The sequence below is a fragment of the Physeter macrocephalus genome, chromosome 8 (assembly GCF_002837175.3).
Source record: "Physeter macrocephalus isolate SW-GA chromosome 8, ASM283717v5, whole genome shotgun sequence".
NCBI lineage: Eukaryota > Metazoa > Chordata > Mammalia > Artiodactyla > Physeteridae > Physeter > Physeter macrocephalus.
Window position 1 is genome coordinate 55,561,269 of NC_041221.1, and position 11,686 is coordinate 55,572,954.

Below are 11,686 nucleotides of genomic sequence, written 5' to 3' on the forward strand. Positions count from 1 at the left end.
CCTAAAGCCCGGGAAGGACCTCGTCAACAGGAAGACCTACCCACCAGCCACTCGCCACCGGCGGCGGAAAAGTGAGCCCAGCGCGCAACACGGCCAGCCGGACTGCGGGGACCCCAGGAGCGCAGGGCGGAGGAGCAGCGCGACAGGAGGCGAGGGCGCTGGCGGCACGGCCGAGAAGGAGCAAGGGAGGGGGCAGGAGAAGGAGGAGAAGGAAGCCAAAAGCCAGAGCGGCCGGGCCGCCCGAGCATCGGGGGAGAGCGGCCTGAGCCCCGAGCAACTCGCCTCGGGAGCCCAAATCCTCTCCCCCGGGCTCGCTGAGCGGTCAGTGGCGCACGGCAGCAGCGAGGCTGAAATATGATAATCAGAACAGCTGCGCCGCGCGCCCCGCAGCCAATGGGCGAGGCGCTCGCCTGACGTCCCCGCGCGCTGCGTCAGACCAATGGCGATGGAGCTGAGTTGGAGCAGAGAAGTTTGAGTAAGAGATAAGGAAGAGAGGTGCCCGAGCCGCTTCGAGTCAGCCGCCGCCGCAGCGCCTCTGCTCCGCCAGCTCCGCCGGCTTAAATTGGACTCCCCGATCCGCGAGGGCGCGGCGCAGCCGGGCAGCGGCTCTCTCAGCCTTGGCAACCCTAGGGGCCACTGTTTCCCACTTAGCCACAGCTCCAGCATCCTCTCTGTGGGCTGGTCACCAACTGTACAACCACCATTTCACTGTGGACATTACTCCCTGTTACAGATATGGGAGACATGGGAGATCCACCAAAAAGTAAGAGGCGATTTTACCTTGTGGGGCTCGGTGTGCTGTTCTTGTGCGGGGGTCTCTCTCAGGCAAGGGTGCCAAGGGCTCTTCGGAGTTCGAGTCATTGCTTGGAGAGAGAGAGAGAGAGAAGGTGGCTTTTTCTTGTTGCCGCCACGCCTGCATGCTTGCTGTCGGTTCTGATCTTCGGGAAACTGATCGTACCTTGTGTTTGAATTCGCCTGCGTGCCCTCCAAAACCCTAGCCTTCTGGTGCTAAGCGGTGGTTTCCTCCTCGGGAATCCTGAGCTCTCCGAGAAGGTTATTCTGTTGCAAAGGTCTGTCTGCAAGTACAATACCCGGAGATGTGAATTAGCATTAGACTTGCAAAAGAGAACGAGTGACAACTGTATTGATGTCTGCTCTTGCTAACAATTTCCAGTCCTATGTGCTATTTAAGAGCGTGCTTCATGGAAAATATAGACATCCCTGCGTTCACTTAACGCTTCTAGTCAAAACCTTTTCTTTGACTTGACTTATCCATAATCTTTCCCAGTGATTATGGCAAAGAGGGAGGAGGGAGGGAGGAAAAAGAAATACAAAATGAACGAGTTTGATTGCGTGCTAGGCTTACAAATGTAGACTATTCAAATCTGCATTTTACATATATTCCACCTCCTTTTAAAAATGAGTCAGGGTTTTGATGGCACACTCCAATTACCATCCCAAAGTGCAATACTCTTAAAAAAAAAAAAAACAACAAACTCCCAGAGTACGCCCTATAAGAGAACGACACTAAAAGTGTGTTTATCTCTGTAGGAAGTAAACGGTTAGTCAATCATGTATTTATTTTCATTTCAGAAAAACGTCTGATTTCCCTGTGTGTTGGTTGCGGCAATCAAATTCACGATCAGTATATTCTGAGGGTTTCTCCGGATTTGGAATGGCATGCGGCATGTTTGAAATGTGCGGAGTGTAATCAGTATTTGGACGAGAGCTGTACGTGCTTTGTTAGAGATGGGAAAACCTACTGTAAAAGAGATTATATCAGGTACGCCATTTATACTGCTTCCTTAATTTTGTGAGATTTCCCTCTCTCTCCCTTCGTTATTATTTTGTGTGGCTTTGTCCTTTGGTGAAGTTTGCCTTAATGGATTCCAGCGTGCAACAGTTACCCTTGTAAGTGTAATATGTAAATTAACCTATGCTGTTCATTTTACTTTTTAGAGGGAAAAAACCCCCGCGAAACTCGATAGTGGTTCCCATAAATTATGTGGCATTGAAGCTTGTATAATTGCTCTTGGAATTTGTGATGCTCAAATTATTTTCCTCTGTTACCCACCCCCTTCCAAAACAAACAAAAAAAAAATTCAAGGTGGAAAAGTTGGGGTTTCTAAACTTAAAAAAAAAAGGTTGGTTGGTTTTTATTGTATCATGCAATGTTTTTTCTTTTTTATTTATTTTAATTATTTTATTAGTAATTTCCAGATTCTTCGGAGATGTCAATGCAATAGGTGAAATAGTTTGACCTAGGCATATTTAGAGATGTACTTTGAAAGAGCAAATAGAGATATTGCCCTTTTACTTTTAGGGTAAGGACTCCTGCCTGGAAAATTTAAAAACCAATCCAAATATTCTCTGTAAAAAAGACCGGAAATTTAATCTTTTTAAATATTAACCCTTTGGTGACATCTGACTGTCTTCTTTCTTATCTTATCTGAGCTGATGAATTAGACAGAGCAGATCAAATTGCCCATCATCTGTCTACGAACAATTGGTATATTTAGATAATTGAACAGCTTCCTTTCTCACATTAAAATCTGGTAACTGATAAAATGAGCGAATTGCCCTTACTGTCAAGAATAAAACCACATAAGGAACTTTCTGAATTTTTTTCTTTCAGTTTATTCTGCGTCTAAACTTCATGCTTTGCCAATCTCAAATTTTCTGACTTGTGTATACATATGTCAGAAACTTCATTTTCTGCCTTAGGAAGGAAGTAGAATTTCCAAAGAAAATATTATTGTTTTAAGAACAAAACAGAAGAGATAACACCTTCGTTATTATGTCGATTCATTATTATGTCGAATAATATCAAAATATTATATTTAAAAATAAGTTCTCCAGTGGCTGTTAACAAGTAATTAGCTCTGTAAGTCATAGAGTTTATGGAGCTTAGAACTTACCTTAAAGTTTAGCTGTGATTTAAGTATGCAGTTACAAGTTTGTCCTGCTCACTTAGTGTGCAGTATTTTTTCTTATTTTAAAACCATGAAGTGGAGAGTGTAATTTTAATAAAGCTGAACAGTGCAGAAAAAAAAAGTTTATTAATACTTTGATGGTGGGGGAGGAGAACGGGAGGAAAGAGGAGAAGTGGGGAGCTAGAGGAAGGGGGAGGGATTTTCCAAATTGTTTGGTCACAGGCAAGGTAAAGTCCTCATCCTATGAAGTGGAAGATCTCACATAGAGTAGGCGGAGGGAGGGAAAACTTTTGAATCTACCTTCTAACCTCTGACAAATGAGCCATTTTCAATTGTTTACTTGATTGGTTTGTGAACTGGAGATTCTGGAGAGGGAGAGCTCACTTCTCAACCCCAGCAGTAGCTTTACTCCTGTGGAGATAGTGTTTTGCTCAATTGTATTCAGACCTGCTTGTGCCTAATTCTGGCTAAACGTTAGTGGAAGGAACCAATCGCTTTTACCTTTTCTTCTCCACTCTTTCAACTGTGTGTGTGTGTGCGCGTGCAAGTGTGTGTGTCCCTTTGAAATCCTGTAGTTGTAAAAGCAGAACATAGAGACCGTTTAGATTTCCGAATGCCTTTCTCCCCTTGCGGAAGCGAGGCTCCCCCTCTTACCCCCCTTTGTGTAGGTCTTTTCCTCTCCTCCATTCTCTCTGTTTGTAGGAACGCTCCTGCTTTGGTTATTAGTGATAACGCGGAGAGGGGGCCAGGGCAGAGCCTCTAGATGAAACCTACAAGGATTGTCTCTTGGTAAAGAAAGGTCAGCAGTGAGGAAGACCTTAGGAGTGGGTCTTTTCATTTTTCTGTCTGGTCAGGGTTCTCAGACAAACTGAAATAAAGGTAGATGCTTCAGCAACTTGAAAAAGATGGAGGGAACCAAAGCAGATTTTAAAAATAATAATAAAAGGAGGAAGGGAGAGGAAACTTTCTGTTAACATTGCTGCCTGAGGAAAAGATCTTTTAGCTGGGGAAAAGTGCAGTGGGCTTGTGCAGAAAGGGCTCTGGAAACCCTCAGAGGTTTCAATTTGTTCTTCTGCCTGTGCATTTGTGTGTTTTAAAACCGAGTGTGGTGACAATCTCATTCCATAACCTCATTTTCTTTTGAAAGGGGGATTTGGGTTGCAGTTTTAGAGACGTTTCTAGCAGCAGAAATTGGGGGATAGGGAGGCGAAAATTTGGGGCCAGTGACTCCCGGAGTCCCCCTGGACCCCTTCCTGCCAAGAACGGCAAGGGCCACCCTGGACTGGTCGCTGGAGCAGCGGCCCAGGCTTCCAACACGTCAAACATTTTTCGTTAGTTTGGACTGGGCGTTTTCAACTAAGAGGTACGGATCGAGACACAGAAGCTCATAGGAAAGGGAAATGGAGCGGGAAACGAGAGAAATCTAATCATTTCCACCCTCCCATTCCCAGCTTGTCTGCGAATGCTGATTTCAGTGACTCAGGGCGTTGTGGCCGAGGTTGCCAGAGACCTTGGGTCGGGGGCAGCGCCCGCCTGAAGTGACCCCCTCTCTCTGTGCTTCCCTCCCGCCCCGGGCCCGGCCCCCGCGCAGGTTGTACGGGATCAAATGCGCCAAGTGCAGCATCGGCTTCAGCAAGAACGACTTCGTGATGCGCGCCCGCTCCAAGGTGTACCACATCGAGTGTTTCCGCTGCGTGGCCTGCAGCCGCCAGCTCATCCCCGGGGACGAGTTCGCGCTGCGGGAGGACGGGCTCTTCTGCCGCGCGGATCACGACGTGGTGGAGAGGGCCAGCCTGGGCGCCGGCGACCCGCTCAGCCCCCTGCACCCGGCGCGGCCGCTGCAAATGGCAGGTACTCCTGGGCGCGGAGGGAGGCCTTCCTCGGGGAGACGCGCCAGGCGAGGCCAGCGCCACCCCTGCCAGCGCGCCAGCGGCCGCAGCAACCCTGGGACCCTTGCGGCGGTTGCTGCGGTCGGAGACGGAGGGTTCTGGGTGCGGTTTTCACCGCGCTTCACTCTTTCGCAGCAAGGTTCAATGCCCTCACTGTCTCCCTTGACGCCCCCCAGCACAGCTACACGTCTGTGTTTCTAGATGTGGGTGCCCGTGAATGTACACCGCTTGGGCACACGTGTATGCACACGCCCAAACAGTACTTCCAGTTCACCTTGGCCTCCAAAACGCGGCTTACTGAAAACGGGCTTCAGCTCCCCGCCAGGTATTCTCCCAGAAGCTGCCTAATTAAAGGGGTGGAGCTCTGGGTCCCTGGAGCTTCCTCCTTTAACCCAATGAAGGAAGCTTAGGTGGCCTCAAGTTATTTAGCCTCTCAGTTCCTTTTCCCTTGCAAACTGCCCCCCACTCCAAAATATTTTAAAAATTTATTTGTATCCCTTTGTGAGAGAGTGGGCCTGGAAAGATACAGTTAATAATTGCAAGCCTTTGCACGGAGCCGTAATTTAAAACTGTCAACAAGCTTATCTGCAGTAATTGCCTTTTAAAGGGAGCCTCCCTCTTTAAACCGTTCATTCTACTTGATTTGGTGAGAATTTCATCTTCGGGCCTGTTGCTGTGACACTAAATTGACCCCTTAGGTGTTGACCTGACCCCCGGGGGTCCTGGAAAGTGCAGATTTGTAACAAACAGATCTGAGGGCCCTTGCCCCAGGAAGGATAGTAGAAATAGAGCAAGGTTGGCCAGGAGGGGGGCCACAGGTAAGAAGGCAGACAATGTTTCCAAACCTGCTTTCCGGTCTTGATAGATCTGCCCTGTGCATTTTTAAAGTGTCAATTCGCCCTGAGTTCTGGCTGTGAGAAAACTACAACTCTTCCTCCTCTGCTCTCTGGCAGCTCTAAGAATTCCGTCCTGGGGGATTTGTTACTTAGCTTGCAGGGGGGCAAAGCCAGAGGTGGCAACTTCTGTTAGGTGCAACCTGTGCTCTGCTGTGGGAAGCACAGAAGAGGCCCAAGTATTGGGAGGGAGTCAGGAGCCAGAACACTCCCCAGCTGTCTTTTCTCTAGAGGCCGGGCAGGTCTAAAGAGTTTCGGTTTTCCTTTTCTTGGGATCAGATCACATCAGGAACATCCAGGTAGATTTAGTAGATCCAGGTAGACTAAGAAAGATCACAGGCTGGAGAGATGGCCGAAATCCCGAATTTCTTTATCCCCTTGATAAAACTGTACCCTGGGGACTGAAGTTCAAGCTCTCTGTCAGAATTCTCCTCAGCCTCTGTGCTGCAGACATCCCGCTGGGGTACTGTCTCTGGCTGTCGCTGGGGTGTTCTGCGTTTCCTTCCCTAGTACCGCCTGCGCGTTGGGGGTGGGGGGGTGTGGACTCGGTGTAACCTGGGCCCAGTCCGGGTACTAGAAAAGGCGCAGCGGGAGGAGAAACAAGGCAGAACGATGCCGCCCTTGCTGTGAGCATGGGGACAGGCCCTGAGACGTGCGCCCCTTTGCTGACTCCGTGTTGACACGAGCAGGGGCGGAGGCTGCTTTCCGGGCCCGGATTACTGAGCATTGACCTCTGAGATTAGAGAGCGAGATTTTATTCTCCCTTTCGCGCCCCTTTCCCCTACCTCTGCCTTCCCTGCTTTGTCTGTCGAGGCTGCAAAGAGCTGCCCATTGTCCGGGAGCGGCGCGGGCGGGCGGCCCGGCCCGCTCACGGCACCCTTTGCCCCGCAGCCGAGCCCATCTCCGCCCGGCAGCCGGCCCTGCGGCCCCACGTCCACAAGCAGCCAGAGAAGACCACCCGCGTGCGGACTGTGTTGAACGAGAAGCAGCTGCACACCTTGCGGACCTGCTACGCCGCCAACCCCCGGCCAGACGCGCTCATGAAGGAGCAACTGGTGGAGATGACCGGCCTCAGTCCCCGCGTGATCCGGGTCTGGTTTCAGAACAAGCGGTGCAAGGACAAGAAGCGGAGCATCATGATGAAGCAGCTCCAGCAGCAGCAACCCAATGACAAAACTGTGAGTGGCCCTGGGGCCCAGGCAGGGGACGAGAGGGGGAAGCCGAGGAGGCGTGCGTGCCGGCTGCCCCGGCTCCGGAGCAGGAACCGGCACTGGCGGCCCCTCCCTCCCACCCCTGCCCCGGGGAGAGGCCCCCCATCGGTGCCCGGCCCAGCGGCCACACCGCGGCCCGCGCTGCTCCGGGAGGCCCCAGCCCGCGGGGGTGGGCTCGTGTCCTTCAGCCTCGCCCCATCCCGGATTCGGAAGGGCCGTCGCCCCCTCCGTGGGCAGTGAGGCCTGGCGCTGGTTTTGCCAAAGTTCCGGTCATCAGGCAGCCGAGAGGAGGACGGGACAACTCCTTGGCTTCCTTTTTAATCCAGGGTCATGCCGGCGTCCCCCCGTGCGCAGCCTGCAGCAGAGCCCCCAGGTGGGCGAAGTGTGCCCCAAGGTGACCCGTGAAAACAGGGCACCCTCTGCTCCAGGTCAAGCCCAGGTCTCCAGAGGTGTCAGGCCCCTGGCACTATTACCCACTATCATCCCTGGCCCAGAGCGGCACCCAACTGGCAGCCCTCCTGGTTAAATTAAAGAGTTTCTTTCTTCCCTCCACCAACCAGCTTTTTTTTTTTTTTTTTTTTTTTTTTTTTTGCTATTTACTGCTTAGGCCCTGTTTTTAAATGCCATAAAACCTGCTGTCATTAAATTTGGCAGACTGGCCAAGCCTGGGCCAGGGCACTTTCTAAGTTGGTTAGTGCATAATTGCACAATAGCGGCCAGACCCAAATGCTTGGGAGTTGGGGTTGGCTCCCGGAGAATTGCCTGCGGAAAATCTACCCCCAAATCTGACTAACAAACTGCCCAGAAAATCACCATGTCTGGAGGCTGAAGGGAGGCCTATCTATCCTGCCTCAGCTTTCCACTGAGATGCTATGGCCTGGAAAGGCAGACGGGCGGAATTGGGAAGAACAGTGAATTTAAGGGGAATGAGGAAAGTCGAAACAGAATTTCACTTAATAAGGTCCAAGTAGACCTAATAGTCCAGCCCACAGAAACAGAAGAACAAAACGTAATAACACAAAACTGAACCCTGGCTAATATCCATACGCGCAGCAGATTAACTGAGTCAATAAAGGCCTCTATATAGATAAGATAATACCAGGGTATATTTGCTTAGCCTGCACAGACAATGGAGGGAGGGAGTTTGCTCATTAACATGTTGGGATTGGGGGGGACCTATTCACAGAATATCCAGGGGATGACAGGAACTCCCATGGTGGCTGCCAGTCCAGAGAGACACGACGGTGGCTTACAGGCAAACCCAGTGGAGGTGCAAAGTTACCAGCCGCCTTGGAAAGTACTGAGTGACTTCGCCTTGCAGAGTGACATAGATCAGCCGGCTTTTCAGCAACTGGTAAGTGTCAGCTCCCAGAGTGGGGAGGCTGAATCTCCAAAGAAAGGAGATTCTGGTTAAACTGTCACACAAGGAAAGATGCTGGGGGGGTTAGCGAGGAGGGTGCTCCCCATCCCCAGGGTTGGGGAGAGACGAAGGGGGTGTGTTGGAGAGAGGAGGGAAGCACGCAAGGAAAACAAACCTCTTGTGAGTCTTTTCTGTGAGAGTTCATAGTTTGACCATATAGGTTGAATTTTCTATCAATCAGGCCTGTTCTGAGGGATTAACTTCAAGTTGCCTAACTAAGTAGACACGCGTGGGAAGGTATCCTGGGTTGCAGAATTATACATCTTCGACTTGTAGCATCAGAAGGGACATTAGAGATCACCTTGGCATTTTGATCAGCAGACAGTAAATTTACTCCCTTCTCAGCTCCTAGAGCATGGTATAGTTAAGGACCTAAATCAAGGTGATTGTAAAAATAATCAATGTTGTAATACATAATCAATGTTATTATCAATGGTCAGCAGGCACCTATCTGTGCACTATTCAAATATATCAATAAAGAGTTCAGTTATTCAAAGATATGATTGATACTTTTTGTGACTATATCTCTTTCTGGGACTATATCTTAATCTAAAATGTAGGACTGCTTAAACATTTTTTTAGTGTATAAGTTCAAATATACACAGTCACATACTGTGGGGCATGTATAGCAAAAGGAACCTGAGTTCTACCAATCAGAGAGATAATGTGAAAACTGGTTTTCATGTTAATATGTTTTACACATCCAGAGAAAACTCAACTCACCTTTCACCTGGGTGAAGATAACTAAGATTATTAAGTATATATCTTTTGTGAGATGATATATGTACACATACGGTTTTTTTTCTTAAGTAATAAACAGCCCTGTAGGATCTTGTTCTATAAAACAAGATCCATCCAAAAAACTTGTTCCTTTCTTTGAAAATAAAGCTTGAATTGAGGTTAACTTTTTCCCCTCACATTTACCTGGAGGGCATTTTCTTTCTTTGTGGCAACAGTTGGGTAATGGGCCACAGGCAGGGGTTAAAAGGGCTTGGCTCAGGTGTCTGTTTGCAAGTGGGCCAGTCTAGAGGAGGCAGATTTGAGAAGTCCCTTGGCCTCACAGTGGGAAAGTTCAATAAGATAGCAAGGAAGGTAGACCCTGGAATTAGGAAAAAGAAATTATTTTTAATGTCAGGCTAATCTTACCAGTTACTTGGATCATAGAAGGCAGGTAAGGGGAGGGTTCAGGGCAGCCAAGTGTTTGCAACTCCTGAAACTTTAGTGTCAGCTGAGAGCAGTGGAAGGGAAGCCGAGGATGGGGAGGTGTTGGGAGCAGAGTGGAGAAGAAGGTTTACAACAGCAACACAATACTTTCGGCTTAAGAGAAGGAGCCAGATATTTATAATGTGGATGACGTTATAATATATGGGTCTCCTCTCGGAAGGAAGAGCCTGATTGAAAGAGAGAAAGAGGCCAAAAGGCAGCAGGACCAACAACAAGGAAGAAAGGCCACGCCGTGAACCCTCTGAGGAGTTAATCACTGTTCTGTGGAGCCTCCTCTGAATCTCCCGTCACACGATCTGAGCGGCGTGTTATGGATTTTCCAGCTCAAGAAGAGAGGCTTTGACGCCTAGAGACTGAGAACTCGCCTGCTCCCAGGGCAACACGTAGCCGGCAGGATAATTTTATTTCGAGCATGCATGGTAGAGTTGCGATGCCATTTTACAGTGGGAAACACATTTGTTCTTAAATAATTTAATGCAACATAATGTTGGGAATTCAGTTTCAGTTAAAACAGAGATCTCTTGGAAGATGGGAAAGCGAGAGGATTTCTTCCCAAGTTCTTTTCTTTGTAGGCTTTCTTTAAACCTGTTAAAATTCAATTATATATGCGGATATCTCTATCTATGTATCTGCCTCTGCACACAGACACACACACACACACACACACACACACACGAGAAGTTTATAATCCTTTTGTGAATACGATCACAGCCTCCTTTATTCATTTCTTAACCTTCTATGCAGGTCAATTTTTCAGAAGGAGGACCGGGCTCTAATTCCACTGGCAGTGAAGTGGCGTCGATGTCCTCTCAGCTCCCAGATACACCTAACAGCATGGTAGCCAGTCCAATTGAGGCATGAGGAACATTCATTCAGATGTATTTTTTTCCCTGTTGGAGAAAGTGGGAAATTATAATGTTGAACTCCGAAACAAAAGTATTTAACGACCCAGTCAATAAAAACTGAATCAAGAAATGAATGCTCCATGAAACGCACGAAGTCTGTTTTAATGACAAGGTGATATGGTAGCAACACTGTGAAGACAATCATGGGATTTTACTAGAATTAAAACAACAAACAAAACCCAAACCCAACATAATGCTATCCAATGACCTTAGGAGTACTGAAAAAAAAAAAAAAAAGACGTTTTTAAAACGTAGAGGATTTATATTCAAGGATCTCAAAAAAAGCATTTTCATTTCACTGCACATCTAGAGAAAAGCAGAAATAGAGATTTTCTAGTCCATCTTATTCTGAATGGTGCTGTTTCTATATTGGTCATTGCCTTGCCAAACAGGAGCTCCAGCAAATGCGCAGGAAGAGAAACTGGCCTCTTTGGCTGAAAGAGTCCTTTCAGGAAGGTGGAGCTGCGTTGGTTTGCGATGTTTTTAGTTGACTTTAACAAGGAGTTAATTGAAATCCTGGGTCTCTAGCATGTCCTGTAGCTGATTTCTTTTTTCCTTTTGCCCTCCCCCTCTTTTTTTTTTTTTTGAGATCCATCCTCTATCAAGAAGTCTGAAGCGACTTTAAAGGTTTTTGAATTCAGATTTAAAAACCAACTTATAAAGCATTGCAACAAGGTTACCTCTATTTTGCCACAAGCGTCTCGGGATTGTGTTTGACTTGTGTCTGTCCAAGAACTTTTCCCCCAAAGATGTGTATAGTTATTGGTTAAAATGACTGTTTTCGCTCTCTGGAAATAAAGAGGAAAAAAAGGAAACTTTTTTTTTTGTTTGCTCTTGCATTGCAAAAATTATAAAGTAATTTATTATTTATTGTCGGAAGACTTGCCACTTTTCATGTCATTTGACATTATTTTTTGTTTGCTGAAGTAAAAAAAAAAGATAAAGGTTGTACCGTGGTCTTTGAATTATATGTCTAATTCTATGTGTTTTGTCTTTTTTCTTAAATATTATGTGAAATCCAAGCGCCATATGTAGAATTATATCTTCAGGACTATTTCACCAATAAATGTTTGGCATAGATAAATAAATAAACACAATGATCCAGGATCCCTCTTTTATATGTTTACAAGTAAGTCATTAAAATGTCTGAAATTAAGGACTGCATGTGAATCGGGGTAAACTGACATATAATAGTTGTGATATTTTATTGC

At 47.4% G+C, this 11,686-nt stretch overlaps 1 protein-coding gene across 1 annotated transcript; it reads left to right on the top strand.

The window, feature by feature from the left end:
• The first annotated feature begins 511 nt into the window (after positions 1-511).
• ISL1 (ISL LIM homeobox 1) lies at positions 512-10,930 on the top strand. Its single transcript, XM_007110514.2, has 6 exons — positions 512-763; positions 1,594-1,783; positions 4,525-4,784; positions 6,607-6,893; positions 8,113-8,280; positions 10,315-10,930. The coding sequence occupies exons 1-6, from the start codon at positions 736-738 to the stop codon at positions 10,429-10,431; spliced, it is 1,050 nt and encodes a 349-aa protein (XP_007110576.1). The 5' UTR covers positions 512-735; the 3' UTR covers positions 10,432-10,930.
• The last annotated feature ends 756 nt before the right edge of the window (positions 10,931-11,686 follow it).